Consider the following 18,920-nt stretch of genomic DNA (forward strand, 5'->3'; position numbering starts at 1 on the left):
ATAACTATTGACTTAAGGATACCAAATGGTAAAAGAAAATCAGAATAACCTTTAACTATCTATTCTGAATTCCATAACCCTTTTCATTTCCTTTGATAATCACCCTTAACCACAGTCCAGTCCATGTAACTTTCTCATACTTCCATTCTCTTAAATTGTGAATCCTCTCAACTCCCCAAAAATAAAGGCTTTTTCTGACACTCACTTCCCCATTGTCAGATTCTGCTATGACATGCCACCTCAATCTTTATTTCAGCATGCAAAACAATCCTCCCCCCAACTGCAGGCACTAAATGCAATTTATTTCCCTTCCCAAGATCATTTATGGGGAGCTCTAATTGGAAGAGTTATGGAATCATCAGTTCTACTAGTTGAAAGTGTTCTTAGAAGTCATAGAGTGCAATTCCTTTGGCACTATATTCAGTCTTCTTGATGATATGCATAAGTGTTGCCAATATTCCTTACCTTTCTTCTTTTTCTTCACTTTCCCTGTCCTAACACTTAATTCCATGTTTCTCTTTTTCTACATTTATACTCCTTATTTCTTCAGCCTGAACACATCTGACCACTTTGCTGGCCAGGAAGGAGACCAACATGATTTTCCAAAATTATCACTGATGCCTAACCAATTTGAAGCACACTGTTTCCCTTTACATCCCCTATAGTACTACAATTATACCTTTCCTATGCAGTTAAGCATTCACTTTGTGCTATTTTGTATTACAGTCACCTATATACCTTCCTTTACATCTCAAACTTGATTTAGAACTGCTAGAAGGCAAGGACTAGGTATTATTCGTCTACAACAGTGCTTTCTATATAATAAGCAATTAATACATTTCATTGGATTTCATTGATCAGTGGGAGGAACAACACATCATTTTCATGTTTAGGGTAGGAATACAAGAGATTGAGAATGTAAGAAAGATTAATGGGGGAAAACAGTAATATGCGGAAACTGGTTCTAGAAAAAGATATCAGCAAGTTCTACTAAGTCAAAACTTTAAATAACCATTTGTGCTTAAACAAACTTCACAACCATAAAACCAAGTTCTGACTTAAAGAAAAATAAAGAGGAAGGGAGCTTAATACAAAAGTAGTACATTGTGGAAGAGACAAACTGGAAAATTATAACTTTATATGTGAATGGATTGAACTCAGTGAAACGCATGAGGAAAAGTAAAAGAAAATAAAGCCTGGCAATTTGCTGCATACAATAAATGTCAAGAATAAAGAATGAAAATGGAAAAAAGTTTTCTCAACATAATGCAATCCTAAAATTTCAGCAGCTTCACTTATGACTTCAGATTAGAAAACAATAAGAATTCACAACATCAAGAGAGATAAACTGGAACACTAAATAATGTTTTAATGTATTTCAATGAAAGAATACAGTTAAATCCATGTGTATCAAGTGGCATGGCATTGCCTTCTTAAATTAAAAGATAACTGAATTGAAAAAATATATGGATTGTAATACAATAATTGTAGATTTTACTGTACTAGGAGCAGAGCTAAATAAAAAATAGACTGGAAAGATTTGGAATGAATAAGAATATTAAAGATGATACCTATGAGCGAGTATCATATATGAAAATCCATCAACTAAAAATTATTTAATAAAAAGACAAAATATATATTATATAGCAAAACACTTTAAAAATAGTAATGAATTCAGGCAATATAAATAATAAAGATCTAAAACCATCCTGAATAATGAATGGGTCATAGAAACAAAACTCATTATGCTTTAAAAAAAATAAAGAATTATAACATTAAGAAAACAAACCAAAAATTGGGGGATGCATCTAAGGTAGATCTCAAAAGAAAATAAAGTTCACCAATCAATCAATCAGTTAGTTTTAGCTGAATTCAATAGCCATTTATTAATCAACTACACTGTACAGGAAGTTCTGAGGACACAAATACAAAAATGAAACAGTTCCTATCCTCGGAGAGCTGACATTCTCCTTGGGCAAATAACATTTTCACAGAGAGGTACGTGTAAAATATATCTAAAATAAATATAATTTGGTGAGGTATGGGGAGTACTAACAACTTAGGGAAGCAGAAAAGGTCTCTTCCAGGGAGGTAAGCATTGAATGTTGTCTGGGGCCTGAGGAGTCAAACAGTCATGCTTCTATAGGGTGGGCCAAAAGTGATGAAGGGGTCTGATATTTTAATAATGTTTTGAAAATTATTGTTTCTTATTTTTTGTCATTTATGAGATTTGATTTTCCACTCATAAACTCATTTCCCATATATACTGTATTAAATGCTATTGCATTATAAATTTAAAATAAAAAAATAAAAGTTATTAAATATTCATGACTTTTGGCCCACCTTATATTCATCAGTTCTTTCTGAATGCAGATAGTGCCTTTCTTCATATGATCTTTATAATTAATTTGGGTATTATAATAAACAAAATTCTTAATTGATCTCTTAAAAGTATTCTTTTAAATGTTTTTTGGTTTTGTTTTTGCAGGGCAATGAGGGTTAAGTGACTTCCCCAAGGTCACACAGCTAGTCAAGTGTCTGAGGCTGGATTTGAACTCAGGTCCTCCTGAATCCAAGGCCAGTGCTTTATCCACTGTGCCACCTAGCTGCCCCAAAAGTATTCTTTTAAATCCTTGTGTCAAGAAGTTGTTTTTAACCCAACTCTACTTGGAATGTATTGTCAAACATAATCATTTTGTTGGTTCTATTTTGAATAACTTTTTCTCCGTTACATGGTAGGATCCTCTGGGAAATTATTGTGATGTTTTTAAATGGCATCATTAAAACTTTAAATTTTAAAAGTAATGTTGGGACAGCTAGGTGGCGCAGTGGATAGAGCACCAGCCCTGGAGTCAGGAGTACCTGAGTTCAAATCTGGCCTCAGACACTTAACACTTACTAGCTGTGTGACCCTGGGCAAGTCACTTAACCCCAATTGCCTCACTAAAAAGTAAAAAAGTAATATAAAACTTACATATAAGAAATGAATGATCAGAAATAAAAGTCAGAGGGTCATAGAGGAAAGGTGAAAAGTACAAGATGGACAGTCCAAATGTTATACTGGACACATGGAAATGTGGAAATACCTGGGAAATGACCCCCAATTCATTTTGGTAAATCTTTCATGAAAGATTTTAAAATCACACAAGATGAGAGGATATGTAAGGATTTCAATCTCTCCCATATATGGTTATAAAGAATAACCAAAAAATGAGAGGGCATGGAAGGATCATGATCTTTGGGCACTATGTGCAAATACTGCCCCTATAAAGGAGTTAGAGATCCACTGAAGAACTCATATTGCACCATGCCATCAGGGAGAAAAAACATCTACAACAGAAGATGATGACATATCTCAGAATCCCATGGGACACAGAGTGATTAGGATTCCTCTGAAATATGTCCTGCTCCTGAGAATCCCCAACATCTTCTCCCCCCCCCCCTCCCACCTTTGGACTAGGAATTCCTCTGATAACCTATAGGAGAGTGGGAGAATCAAAGGCCTGTTGCATTATATACCTATCATTGTTGAGCACTATATCTGATGCCAATGTGTCATTCCCTTGTCTCAGTGGGCACCAAAGTGTATTACATAGGAGACTTATTATTGATGCTTAAACCTAAATCCTTAACGATTATTTTGTTTCTGCACTTATGTCATCCTAATGCACCTATTGCAGTTTAAGCAGAGAAAAACTAATATTGTTTGTTGTCATTCATGTTAAATTTATAAAAAAATCTGTTATACTACCCAGACAGATCTAAACTTCTATTCTGAAATATGAAGAAACAGATTCTGATATTTTCTATTTTTTTGCACTGGACCTGATTTCTGTTTAGGTATAAAGAGTATAGTGAAATATGACCCACTTTTATTTATTTATTTATTTATTTATTTGTTTATTTGTTTGTTTGTTTGTTTGTTTGTTTGTTTGTTTGTTTGTTTGTTTGTTTGTTTGTTTATTTGTTTGTTTGTTTATTTGTTTATTTGTTTATTTGTTTATTTATTTATTTATTTATTTATTTATTTATTTATTTATTTATTTATTTTTAGTGAGGCAATTGGGGTTAAGCAACTTGCCCAGGGTCACACAGCTAGTAAGTGTTAAGTGTCTGAGGCCGGATTTGAACTCCAGGGCCGGTGCTCTATCCACTGTGCCATCTAGCTGCCCCTGACCCACTTTTAAAAAAGAAATTAATCTGTGTTGTAATATTCACTTCAAATAAGTATAGGATCAAGGACCTTGGAAGTCCTAGGAAATGGGAAATAGTCACAGAGCAACCTGTGAGTGTAATAGTTTGGGTTCTAGAAACTAAGCATGATCAGAAATTTTCATATAGTTACAATTTTAGGATGAAAATTTAAAAGGAACTCTGATATTATCTCATCTAAACCCTTCATTTATAGGTAAGGAAACTGAAACTTATTAAAGCTAAGCAGTTAACCCAAGCTATCACCTCATAAGAAACAGAGCTAGGTCTCAAAGATTCCAAATCTACTCAATCTTCCATTATGCCATGTTGCTTCTACTAATACACTGTTGCTCAGCATTGAGTCATGCCAGGAACCTTTGGGGTTAATCTACCCAATGAAGTCCAAAGACTCTCACAAAAATAAGTATGGGAATGGATTTCCATTTCATAAATTTCCTTTTTTAAATTTTATTTATACCTAGTAGGAATGGACAGATTAAGTGAGGGTTTCTAGAGACATGGGTATGTTTGTAGGCAGCAGGGAAGGAGCCAGGAGAAATGGAAATATTGAAGACTGCAGAGAGTGAAGATGGTACAGGGTATAATATACTGGAAAGATGACAAGAGAGTGAAGGAACATGTACATGGCCTGACCTTGGTAAAGAGAAGGGTCATCTCTTCATGTGAAAGAGTAGTGAAACAGAAGATAATAGAGGATAATGTCTGAGTTATGTTAGAGGAGAGAAGAGGGAGCTCTTCTAAGGGAGAAGTTGAATCTCCAAGGTTTTGAAAGAGAAAACAGTTTAGTCAAAATATGACTTATGGCAGGCTAAAGAACAGAGAGTTGGAAAGATTGGAAGTCATGATGCAGAAGAAGAATGTGGTTAGGGGTCATAAGGCATAGGGAAATGGAATGATTATAAACAGTAATTTCAGAGTTTATAAACATGGAAGTTGAATATTTGTGAATGATAACAGGATCAAGTGTATGTTCATTATTGTGTGTGGCTAAGAGTACAGAAGTAAATCATAAAAATTACATAGATTGAGGGATTATGTTATTTGAAAAAAGATCAATATTTATGTTGAAATCCTCTAGTGTGAGGACAGGAAAAGTGATAGAGTGACTGTAAGCCAAGTACTGAACTCACTGAGGAAGGAAGGTGTATGTTCTGGGGATCAATACAACTTGACCACCATTATCTGGATTGGGTGATAAATTTAAATATCAAGAAACTCAAAGGAAAAGTTGCTAAGTGATAATGGTAAAAGGAGAGTCTAAAATGATGATTAAGAGATTAATTAAAGATGATTAAGAGAAAGGACTATTTCAAATTTCCCACCATGAATGAGGAAGTTTCCTGGTGAAGAAAACTCTATCAATGAAGATCTGGAGTGTGCCTGAAAGTACAACTGACACTGGAGAGTGTGGCAAGCTAAGCAATCTTATCAGAAAAGATCCAGGTCTCAATGAGGATCAGAAAACAAAGACTGGGAAAGAAAAAAGGCTGAAGATAAAAGCAAATATGTTATGTGGAACAGATATTACAGAGAGTACAGCAGAAGGGACAGGTAGATCCTGAGTAGGACACTGGGCATGAAGGGAGTAGAGTTGAAAAGGGTTGAAGAGTAAGGGAGTGGGAAGTTGAGGACAAAGAATGGAGTTTGTACATTGGCATCCAGGGATTCAGAATCACTGTGATGGGGAAAGTGTGAGGGAGTGAGAATGTGCTAGCTATTGAGGAATGAGTGCACATAGAAGGTGGAGACTTGACTGTGCAAGATCTTTTCTCTTGATCCCATCTTGTGAGGATTTAATTTTATAATCAGTAGTGAAAAGATGCTGGCCTAAGTGGAGACAGCATGTTTGGACATGTCCAGAAAATGCTAGATTACAAAGAAATAGAGGACAGTTGATGCTAGAAGTTAGGAGGGAGAGAAGAAAAGAAGGTAATTACAAAATATGAAACATTGATAATACCTAGGATTGGAGCAGCTAGGTGGTGCAGTGGATAGAGCACCGGCCCTGGAGTCAGGAGTTCCTGAGTTCAAATCTGGCCTCAGACACTTAATACTTACTAGTTGTGTGACCCTGGGCAAGTCACTTAACCCCAATTGCCTCACTTAAAAAAAAAAAGATAATACCTAGGATTTCATTGCTATAGGGAGCTTTCTGGTGAGGAAACTTTCTCTCCATTTTTTCTGCAACCTAGAGTTGTAGAGAGTTACCTGGGACACTGAGAGGTTAAGTGAATTGGACACAGCTACAAAGTATATGTCATAGAAAAGGCTTCAACCTAGGTTGTCTTGACCAGCTATCTACTATAGCACTTTGCCTCTCAATCAGCAACATCTCTATCATAATGACCAATGATCTTTATATTATCCTTTTAAACAATATTAATGAACCATAGTACCCACAAAACCAAGACAGCTGTTAAAGATGAACAACTTTGTCATAAAAAAAGGAGGAAGAGGGGAGCAGCTAGGTGGTGCAGTGGATAAAGCACCACCCCCGGATTCAGGAGGACCTGAGTTCAAATCTGGTCTCAGACACTTGTCACTTACTAGCTGTGTGACCCTGGGCAAGTCACTTAACCCTCATTGACCTGCAAAAAAAATTTTTTAAAAGGAGGAAGAGGAAAAAAATTAAATTAAATTAAAATTTTTTAAAAGGAGGAAGAGGACTGATAGATATTATAACAGCATAAAAATGACCTAAACAATTTACAGAAAACATAATATGTTTTCTAGGGAAAAGTATGTTTCATGGAGCAATAATGAAAGTTAGCAATAGGCACAAACTACTTGATTTGTCTAATGCCACCAAATTACCTCTAGAAGGAATTAATGAAACTTCTAAGATCAATGGATGGAACCAGAAGCTCTTCCATAAACCATATCCACAAAAATTCCAACAAGAATTCATCAACAAAAAAATGTCAAAGAGCCACAAGTCAAGCTGATTTGTTTACAAAAAGAGAAGTTCATGGTCATGATTCGAAATCAGGTCATTACTACAGGACAAAACATAAAGTTCATTCTTAAGGGGCTCAGACTAACTATTCAGAGCAGACTTTGCAAGGAAATGATAGAAACATCAACAAATTCCTTCAGATTGCAAATAGGGAATATAGGGAATACCTATTAAATATCAAGAAAAAATAATCGCCCAGCCATAATTGTACACTAGATGCTTTATTTTTTTGCAGGCAATGGGGGTTAAGTGACTTGCCCAGGGTCACACAGCTAGTAAGTGTCAGGTGTCTGAGGCCGGATTTGAACTCAGGTACTCCTGAATCCAGGGCTGGTGCTTTAACCACTGCGCCATCTAGCTGCCCCAGATGCTTTTTTAATGAACTAACAAACAATAAATTTCTATGCTGGAAATACAAACCTCAAAATATCCTTTAGCACTTGACAAATAAGTTATCCTAGAAACAGAGCTTTATTGCAGCTAAGATTATGCCCCTAATGAACTTCTCTATATGGATGCTCTGACCAAAGGAAAGCAGATTTCTTGAAATAAAGCTCTGGAGAAAAAAACAGGCTTTGGAAAGTCACATTGTCATTCAAATGGTGCTATTTGAGTATGCCATAAAACCAAATCTCTCTGACTCTCACTGATCTGCCAATAAGTCCCAACCCAAGCCTGACTTATTCATTATTTGAGTTGTGATGGTTCAGAATGACTGTAAATAGCAACTGTTTCTCTTCTGACCAGAAACCTGATAGTCTTCACCTTGAAGATTGATTTTTGAGTAGGTAAAAGAGGACTTCTTTGCCTCATTTCTTACCTAATCTTAATCACTGAGTGAGATTTGCTTCAAACAAACTGACAACTGGGAAAGACCTTAGTTTAAAAAGGTCAAGATCTGGGGCAGCTAGGTGGCGCAGTGGATAAAGCACCGGCCCTGGATTCAGGAGTTCCCGAGTTCAAATCCGGCCTCAGACACTTGACACTTACTAGCTGTGTGACGTTGGGCAAGTCACTTAAGCCCCATTTCCCTGCCAAAAAACAAAAACAAAAAAACAAAAAGGTCAAGATCTCCCACTGCATGCAGGGCCATCACCAGTCACCTTGACTTCTCTTGTCACTGGACTCCAATGACTCTGGAGGAGAGAGTGAGGCTCTACTTCACTTAAATCCAATTCACTTGAAAGTCAAGACATTACCTTTCTGATGTCATTGGTCTTCTTTAAGAATTGAGGATAAACAACAACGATCACCTGTGTATAACATTACCTAGCAAAAATTTAAGAAAAATGTTTGCAATAGATGCTGCCCTACTGAATTGTTGTTTGTTGTAGTTGCTCATGTTGTTATTTGTCCTTCATTTATAGTTCTCCAGCTGTTCAGATATCTCCTTATTTATGTGAAGTGTTTTGTAATTGTGTTCCTATAATACCTGGTATTGTCTTGGCAAGTAGGTTTTCAAGTATTTTATATTGCCAGCAGTTATTTTAAATGGATTTTTCCTTTTTATTTCTTCCTGCTGGACATACATAGAAATACTGATGATTTCTGTGGGTTTATATCATTCAATTTTTCCAAAGTTGGTCATTGTTTCATCTATTTTTAGGGAAAGTTTCTACTTTATCCCCATTATAGATAATACTTGAGGATTGTTTTAGATAGATACTATATAGAATTTTAATGAAAATGCCATTTATATCTTAGTATTCTGTTTTCAGTAGAAATGAGTAGTTGTATTTTATCAGAAGCTTTCCCTGCATCTATTAAGAAAATCATGTGATTTTTGTCATTGATCTGATCAATTATCCTAATAGTTTTCCTAATATTGAACCAGTTTTGCATTCCTGGTATAAATTCCACCTGGTAATAGTATAGTATCTTTCTGATATATGGCTATAATTTCTTTGTGAGTATTTTATTTGATGTTTTACATCAACATACATTAGGGAAATTGGTCTATAGTTTTCTGATTTTGCTGTTCATGGTTTACATATTAAATCCATATTTGTGTCATAGAAGGAATTTGTTGGGACTCCTTATTTGCCTATTTTTCTAAAATGCTTGTAGAATATAGGAATCCATTGTTATTTAAGTGTTTGTTAGAATTTGCTTGTCAATCATTCTTGTCCTGGGGATTTTTTCATGGGTAGCTTATTTCTTGCTTGTTCAATTTCTTTTTCTAAGAAAGGGTTATTTAAGTATTCAGTTGCTACATATTAAATGAAAATTGATTAAAATATTTAAGGGTCTTGAAAAGTAAATGATGTTAGTTCAAAAGAGATATAGAATGGGAGCAGCTAAATGGCACAGTGGATTAAGCACCAGCCCTGAAGTCAGGAGGACCTGAGTTCAAATCCTACCTCAGACACTTGACACTTACTAGCTGTGTGACCCTGGTCAAGTCACTTAACCCTCATTGCCCTGCAAAAAAAAGAGAGAGAGAGAATGAATAGATACAGAAAGATAATCTAGATAAGAGGACAGAATATTATTTTAAAAAACAATCTTTAAACAGACCTACTACTTACTTTCCCTAATTTATAGCTGAGATGCTCAAGTCAACAAATCAGTAATGTTAGTTTTCATCAAGTAAAATGAAGGTCCAGCAATAACTTGAATGGCTTTCCCCTCCGATTGCCAGGGCTAAGATCCATTTTGTCACCTTCAGAGATCTAATTTCTCTCTTCTTGTTTACACACAGCTCCATCAGAAGTCAGGAATGAGAAACCATACAGAGATAACATTATTTATCCTTAGAGGACTAACAGAGGATCCCCAGCTCAAGGTTCTGGTTTTCATCTTTCTCTTTTTCACATATGTTGTGACTATCATTGGAAACCTCATCATCATCATCCTCACCTTCATGGGCGCCCAACTTAAGGCACCCGTGTACTTTTTCCTCTGAAACTTTTCCTTTATAGAAGTGGCATTCACAACTGCTTATATCCCCAGATATCTCTACAGCTTGTCAACTGGAGACAATGCCATTACTTCTAATGCTTGCTTTGCCCAAATATTTTTTGTCATCCTTCTTGGGGCAACAGAATTTTTTCTTCTGGCCACCATGTCCTATGATCGCTATGTGGCCATCTGCAAACCTCTGCACTACACAACCATCATGAACAGCAGAGTCTGTAACCGGCTCCTCCTAAGTTGTTGGATAGCTGGATTGATGATGATCCTCCCACCAATTAGTCTGGGCCTCCAGATGGAATTCTGTGACTCCAATGTTATTGATCATTTTGGTTGTGAAGCCTTTCCCATAATAAAGATTACATGCTCAGATACCCAATTCATAGAGAGGATGGTTCTGATCTTTGCTGTGGTGACATTCATTGTCACCTTATTCTTGGTGTTTTTGTCCTATGCATACATTATCAGGACAGTTCTCAGATTCCCCTCAGTTCACAAAGGACAAAAGCCTTTTCCACTTGTTCCTCCCACATGATTGTTGTCTCCATCACCTATGGTGGCTGCATCTTCATCTATATCAAACCTTCTGCAAAAGAAGGAGTAGCCTTGAATAAGGTGGTGTCAGTGCTTGTAACTTCAGTGGCCCCTGTTATGAACCCCTTAATTTATGCCCTAAGAAACAACCAGGTGATACAAGCTTTTAAAGACTTAACCAAAAAGATTTTCTTCCTCTCAAAGCAATAAACAGCTATTGATCTAAGGACACCAACTGATAAGAGAAAATCAGAATAACCTTTAACTATCTGTCCTGCATTCCATAATCTTTTTTCAGCTCCCTTGTTAATCACCCTAATCACAGTCCAGTCCTTGTAACCTTCCATACTTACTTCCCCTTAGATTGAGATTCCTCTCAACTCCCAAATAATAAAGGCTTCTTTTGGCACCTACTACTCCACTGTCAGGTTCTGCCCTGATGTACCATCTCAGTCTCCACTTCAGCCAGCAAAGCCACCCTCCCCACAACTGAAGGCACTGAAACCAATTCTTTTCCTCTCCCAAGATCAAATATGGAGAGCACTTATTTGGTACAGTTTTGTGGAATCATCAGTTCTACTAGTTAGAAGGGGTTTTTAGAAAGCATCTAGTCCAATCCTTTTTGCACTGTATTCACTCTTCTTGCTGATATGCATACCTTTTGACAATATTCCTTACCTCTGTTCTTTTTCTTCACTTTCCTTGCCTTAACACTTAATTCCATGTTTCTCCTTCTCTACATTTAGATTCCTTATTCCATCTGCCTGGTTCCACCTGACCTAATTTTCTGGCCAGGAAAGAGAACAACACTGATGCCTAACCAATTAGAAACAACCTGCTTCTCTTCTCCTATAGCATTACAGTTATAACTTTCCTTTTTCCTTTCACTTAAGCACTCATTTTGTTCTAGTTTGTTTTATAATCATTTGTATACCTGCCTTTTCTCTCCAACTTGATTGAGAGCTAGTGGAAGGCAAAGACTGTTCATCTGCAACACAGTGCTTTGTACATGGCAAGCAGCTAATATATTTTGTTGAATTTCATTGGCCAGTGGGAGAAAAGACACATCATTCTCATGGTTAGTGTAGGAATGCAAGACATTCAGAGCCTAGAAAGTACTAAATGGGAATCTAGAAAAAGAAATCAATAACCTCTACTCATTCAGAGAATTGAAATAATCAGCAGCACTTCACCACACTTCAGGAGCATAAAGCCAAGTTCTGACTTAAAGAAAAATAAAGATGGAGGGGGCTTAAAACAAATATATTGTGGAAGAGGCAAACTGGAAAATTATAACTTTATATGGGAGTGGATAGAACATATCAGTAAAACAAATGAGCAAAAGTTAAAGAAAATAAAACCCAGCAATTTGCTGAATACAAGAAATGTTTAAAAAAATAAAGAATGAAAATGGAGAAAAAGGTTTTCTCATCATAATGCAATTCCAAAATTTCAGCAGCTTCACTTATGACTTTGGATTAGAAAACAATAAAAATTCATAAGATCAAGAGAGATAAAGCAGAAAACTAAATTATGCTTTAAAGCATCACAATGACAGAATTTGGTTAAATATGTAACATATGGCATGTCATTGACTTCATAAATTAAAATATAACTGTATTGAAAATATATGTACATTGTAACACCATAATTGTAGACTTTTATACTTTCTCTAAGAATTGGATAAATCTAAAAGAAAGAATAAAACAGCTAAATAAATAACAGATTTGAAAGATTTGTATTGGCTTCTGAATAAAAATGTTAAAGATGATACTTATTAATGAGTATCATGTATGAAAATTGATCAATTAAAGTAATTCTCAAAGAAAGACAGAATATATGTTAAATACCAAAACCCATTAAAATAGTAATGAATTCAAGAAATACAAAAGATCTAACAACATCCTGAATAGTGAATGGGTCATAGAAACAAAAAAACAATTATGTCAATAAGAAAACAAATCCAAAATTGGGGGATGCAACTAAACTGGATACCAAAAGAAAATGAAGTTTGCCAATCAGTCAGTAAGCATTAATGGAATTCAATAGCCATGTATTAATCAAGTACAAAGTACCAGGTTCTACAGAAAGTTCTAGGGATAGAAAGACGAAAATGTAATGATTCCTGTCTTCAAAGAGCTTACATTCTACATGGGCAAACACCATTTTCACATAGAGTTAAATATAAAATATATCTAAAATAAATATAATTTGGTGAGATGTGGGGAGTACTAAAAACTGCAGGAATCAAAAAAGGCCTCTTTCAGGGAGGTGAGCTATAGCTCAACCTTGAATGGAGTCTGGGGACCCAGGAGTCAGACATGAAAGAGAAGAGCATTCCAGGAATAGGTATCAGTTTATGTAAAGGTATGAATTTGAAGTTAGAATATCATGTATAGGGTACAAAAAGCAGGTCAGTTTGTCTGTGACATAGAGTAAATGAAAACCAAAAAAAAATGTACTTATGAATAGAAAGACAGAGCCAGATTATAAAGGACTTTATATGCTACAAGGAGAATTATATTTTATATTTTGGAAGTAATAGAGATATACTGAATTTTCTGCATCAAGAGAATGATATGGTCAGACCTATGGAATATCAATTTGCCAGCTATGTATGTAATGGATTGGAGAGGAAGGAGGTAGCATATAAAAAGACCAGTAATGTGACCATTGAAATAGATCAGATGTGAGCTAATGAGAACCCAAACATGTATAATTGTAGTGTAAGTTTATATAAAAGGAGGGAGGGGAAAGTTGCTAAAGAAAAAAGACAAGAATTGGCCACTGATTCAATATGAAGAATGAGTAAAAGTCAAGAGTTGAGGATTTCTCATAGATTATGAAGCTAGGTGATGATGGCTTTGTAATGAAAGTTTACAAATTTGTTTTGGAGTTTGTGTTGTCTATGTCTATCCAATTGGAAATGTGTAGCATGCAGTTGGAGATGTGAGATACAAAGTTAAATGAAACATGGTGACTGGATATGTGTGGGGGTGAAAATTTGGAAGTCAACTGCCATATAGAGTTGATATTTGAACACATACATATTAGTTGATGAGATCATCAGAAGACATAGTGTGGCAATTAAAGAGACCCCAAGAAAGAACCATGGAGTACACATAGGCATAAAAGACAAGATCTAGATGATAATCTTCAAAAAGGAAACTGAAAAACTACACATGAATTCAAATCATCTTGATACAGCTGGGTTTATTGAGACCTAACCTCCCAAAACTGAATTTATCACTGTTCCAACCAAACCCTACTCTCTTCCTAAGTTCCCAATTATTGCTAACGGTACTTTCATTCTCATAGTCACCCAGGCTTCCAAACTAGATGTCATCCTCATCTCCTCTTTCTTTCTCACCCATCCAATCTGGTGCTAAATCTCATCCTATCTACCTTCACAACATTTCTCCTACGTGTCCTTTCTCTTCTATGACACTACCACCACCCTGGTGGTGGTCTTCATCACTGGAACTATTGCAATAGCCTTCTCTCTAAGTCTCCCTACTTCAAGGCTCTGCCCATTCTAGTTCATCTGACACTCAGCTTTCAAACTGATTTTCCCAAAGCAGAAATGTGACCAAATAACTTCCCCTCATTCATTAAACTCTATTGGCTCAGTCAAACCACCAGGATCATATATAAATGCTCTTTTTTTTTCAAAGCTCTTCATAACCTGAACCCTTCCTAGTTTTCCATTCCCCCTATGCCTTACTCCTCCCCTCCCACCACTGACACTAAAATCAAGCTACCCTGGCCTCCCTGCTGTTTCTCCTACAAAATACTACCTCTACTAATTTCATTTTCCCTAACTGTCTACCATGCCTGAAACACTCTTCCTTCCTCACCTCCACATTCTGGTTTTCTTGGCTTCTTTCAAGTCTCAACTAAAACCCTTCCTTTTGCAAGAGGCAAAGGAAACCTTAAGGTTAGTACCTTCCCTCTAAGGTTATCACCACTTTGTCCTGGATATATTGTGTTTGTACAGAGTTATTTCCATGTAATTTCTTCCATTAGATTGTGAGCTCCTTGACAAGACACTCTTTTTGTTTTTCTTTGCATTTCCAGCCCTTATTAAAGAGCCTGGCACAAAGTAAATGCTTAATAAACGCATTTTTAATTGAATAGGATTGGCTGAGTTTCTGTTCCTATTCAGTAATCACCAGAGATCTATCATCTCCATGTTTTCTAAAGTTCTATTCAAGTTCTTAATTTCATTCTTTTTTATATTTTATTTATATTTATCTATGTCTGAAGTAGGTACACCGGGATTCCTCATTATTACAATTTTACTGTACATTTGTCCTACAATCTAACTTTTCCTTTAAGTATTCAGATACTATGCAATTTGGTGTACATATAAACATATATGTGTATATTGGTATACATAAGACTAGTACTGATTTATTATCTATAGACCATCTTTCTCATTCTTTTGATTTTTCAAAATTATTTCTTTTTGTCCCATTGAGTCCTCATTTTCTATTTGGCTCATTCTAATGGTAATGGAATTCGATTCTTGAGTATTGTTTCCCCCTATATTTTTATGGGATAAGTTCCCTTTGCCATTCTTTCCTCCCTAGTTTTGCCTTTGCTATCTCTTATAAATATTCTTTTTTAAATAGTATTTTGCTTTTTCCCAATTGCATTTCAAGACAATTTTTATCACTCATTTTTACAAAGTGTTAAGTTCCAAATTTTTCTTCCCCCCTTCCTTCCCTACCATCTTCTGAAGATGGTAGGTAATTTGATATAGGTTATACATGTACTATCACATAAAACATTTTTCCATATTAGCCACAGTTATGAAAGGAGAAACAGATCAAAAGTTAAAAAAACACAAAAAAGAATAAAGTAAGTGAAAAAATAGTCTTCTTTCTGCATTCAGAGTCCATTGGTATGTGGATAGCATTTTCCTTCCTGAGTCCTTTATACTTGTCTTGATTCATAGTGCTGCTGAGAAAAGATGAATCATTCATAGTTAATCATCACACAATGCAGCTTATATAGTGTTCAATTTTTTCCTGGTTCTGCTTATCAATTCATACAAATTTCTCCAGGTTTTTCTGAAATCTTCCAGTTCATCATTTCTTATTGCACAATTGTATTCCATTATATTCATATACCACAACTTGTTCCTCAATTAATGAACATTTCCTCAGTTTCTAATATTTTGCCACCACAAATAGGGCTACTATAAATACTTTTGCACATGTGGATCCTTTCCCCTTTTTTAATGATCTCACTGTAATACAGACCTAGTAGTATTATTGCTGGATCAAGGGAATACACAAAGTTTGGTTGCTCTTTGGGCATAGTTCCAAATTACTCTCCAGAATGATCAGATTAATTCACAACTCTACCAAGAGTGCATTAGTGTCCCAATTTTCCCACATTCTTTGAATATTTATCATTTTCCTTTTTTTTCATATTAGCCAATCTGTTAAGGGTGATATGGCACTTCAGAGTTTTACTTTGCATTTCTCTCATCAAATGTTATTTAGAAAATTTCTTCATATGCTTAGATAGCTTTGACTTCTTCATCTGAAAACTGCCTAAAAATTTCCTTTGACAATTTATCAATTGGGAAAGAGCTTGTATCCTTATAAATTTGATTCAGTTCTCTATAAATTTGTAAAGTAAGGCCTTTATCCAAGATACTTGTTTTAAAGATTTTTTTCCCAGCTTTCTGCTTTCTCTCTAATCTTCGTTGAATTACTTCTGGTTATGCAAAATATTTTTAATTTAATGCAATCAAAATTATCTATTTTACATTTTGTAACATTCCATATCTCTAGTTTGGTCATGAATTCTTCCCTTCTTCATAGATCTGACAAGTAGACTAACCCTTACTCTTCTAATTTGCTTATGGTGTCACCATTTATGTCTAAATCATGTACACCTTTTGAGCTTATTTTGATATATATTGTGAGATGATGGTCTATACCTAATTTGTGCCCTATTACTTTCCAGTTTTCCCAGAAGTTTTTGTCAAATAGAGAGTTTTATCCCAAAGATTGAGGTCTTTGGGTTTATCAAACACTAGGTTACTATGGTCATTTACTACTGTGCCTTGTGTACCTAATCTACTCCACTGATACACCACTCTATTTCTTAGCCAGTACCTTGTATATATCTTACACCCTGCCCCAATCAGTCCTTCCACTGAGCCACCATAGGTTGCTAGGCACAGGTTCACAATCTTTCTGGAAGACTTATAGCTAAATCCTCTTTGATAGGTTACCCCTTCCATACATGATCGAAAATGGGGTGGAGATTTTAAGAGAGGGGAGGAGAAATTAATATTAATAAGTCTATTAAGCAAACACAGTAGGGACTAGAGTTAATCTTTTATGTACTTTCTCTAACACACGAGCAAGAGCCAGCTCAAACTAGTTTTTATCTCTAGCCCTGAAAAACTTATTTTTCTCTTCCCTGGTTTGACGTAATTCACTAGATAATATTGTCTGTTGTTCTCTATATGGGCATGCTTTCCTTGAGAAGATCTCATGTATCAAGTTATTCTGAGAAGATTTCACCATGTATCAAACCATCACCATTTCTCACAACATCTAATGTCCCTTATTCTTCTAAATCTATGATCCTGTGACTTCCCAAAGATAGTAAATTTCTGAAGAAGAATTTGAAACTTCTTATGCTTATTGTAGTCACTCATCTAATCTACTGGTTCAAGCTCACCCACACTCTTAGACAGATTGATGTGATGGCCCTTTATCCATCACATCAATCTGTCTGAGAGTGTGGGTGAGCTTGAACCAGTAGATTAGATGAGTGACTACAATAAATAGCAGGGCCTAGAGAAGTGAATGAGGTGCCAGAAAGCATCATAAATTCCAACAAAATGGGAGAAGGAGAGATGGTTATCAGCAGAGAAGAGTAGAAGTACTGCCTGCATGACAAAATGAGTTAGGATGAGGTTAAACTTTGTCAAATATAACAAAGGATAATAAGCAAGAAAAATGACAAAGGGTTGTGGAATGATAGACAGCTTTTTCCTTTACCATTGAGCTCCTTGAGCTCCATAGTCTCCTACTGCTTTGTAAAAATTACAATCTTCTTAACTAAGTCCTTAAAAGCTTGTATAACTTGTTTGTTCCTCAGGGTGTAAATGAAGGGGTTCATCACAGGGGCAACAGAGGCCATGAGAACTGACACCACTTTGTTCAAAGCTACCATTTCATTTGCAGAAGATTTGACATACATGAAGATGCAGCTGCCATAAGAGATGGAGACAACAATCATGTGGGAGGAACAAGTGGAAAAGGCCTTTTGCCTTTGCTGGGCAGAGGGGAATTTCAGAATAGTTCTGACAATAGAGGCATAAGACCAAATCACAAAGAGTAAGGTGATGATCAGTGTCAGTATTGCATCAATCAATGCTATCTTCTCTATAAATTTTGTGTCTGTGCATGAAATCTCTAACACAGGAAATGCATCACAGGCAAAATGATCAATAATGTTTGAGTCACAGAAGTCCAACTGGAGGCCCAGGCTTAGTGGAGGGAGGATGATCATCAGCCCAGACAGCCAAGAACCCAGCAGGAGCTGGTTACAGACTTTGCTGTTCATGATAGTGGTGTAATGCAGAGGTTTGCAGATGGCCACATAGCGATCATAAGACATGGTGGCCAGAAGGAAGAACTCTGCTGCCCCAAGAAAGATAACAGAAAATAGTTGTGTGGCACAGGCATTATAAGAAACTGTATTATCTCCAGTTGATATGCTATAGAGGTATCTGGGAATACAGGAAGTTGTGAATGAGACTTCTAAGAAGGAGAAGTTTCTGAGAAAAAAATACATGGGAGTTTTCAGATGAGGATCCACCAAGGTGAGGGTAATGATGGTCAGGTTCCCAATTATACTCAACATGTAGTTGAGAAACAGAAATATAAAAAGCAAAACCTGTAGCTGTGGGTCATCTGTCAGGCCCCGCAGGATGAATAGTGTTATCCCTGTGTGATTTCTCATCCCTGATTTCCAGATTCTGACGAACCTGTGCATGAAAGAGGAGAACGTTGAACATAAAATGAGGGTAGTGGTAGGAGTTGGTGTGAAAAGGGAAACAAGTAACTTCTACTCTTCCAAGGTCTCTCTCTACCAGCATTTCAATATCTTTTGGGAATTACTTTCTTTTTCTCTCCCAAATATGGTCTCTTTTCAAAATCTTCTATTTCATCCTTCTTCACACAATGCCCTTCCTTCTCTAGTCCTTTCCTCAACCACAGTCTGGAGCACTGAACATGGAGTCAGGATAATGAATAATATCTATAGC

The 18,920-nt window shown here is 36.0% G+C and overlaps 1 protein-coding gene and 1 pseudogene across 1 annotated transcript; one reads left to right on the plus strand and one right to left on the minus strand.

Moving 5' to 3' along the window:
* Window positions 1-9,890: 9,890 nt before the first annotated feature.
* Window positions 9,891-10,828, plus strand: LOC122729679 (annotated as a pseudogene).
* Window positions 10,829-17,677: 6,849 nt separating this feature from the next.
* On the minus strand, window positions 17,678-18,619 carry LOC122728609 (olfactory receptor 6C2-like). Its single transcript, XM_043967396.1, has one exon. It carries the CDS (start codon window positions 18,614-18,616, stop codon window positions 17,678-17,680), a length of 939 nt encoding a protein of 312 aa, XP_043823331.1. The 5' UTR covers window positions 18,617-18,619.
* Between the last annotated feature and the right edge of the window lie 301 nt (window positions 18,620-18,920).

The sequence above is a fragment of the Dromiciops gliroides genome, chromosome 5 (genome assembly GCF_019393635.1).
Source record: "Dromiciops gliroides isolate mDroGli1 chromosome 5, mDroGli1.pri, whole genome shotgun sequence".
In the NCBI taxonomy this organism is placed as follows: Eukaryota; Metazoa; Chordata; class Mammalia; order Microbiotheria; family Microbiotheriidae; genus Dromiciops; species Dromiciops gliroides.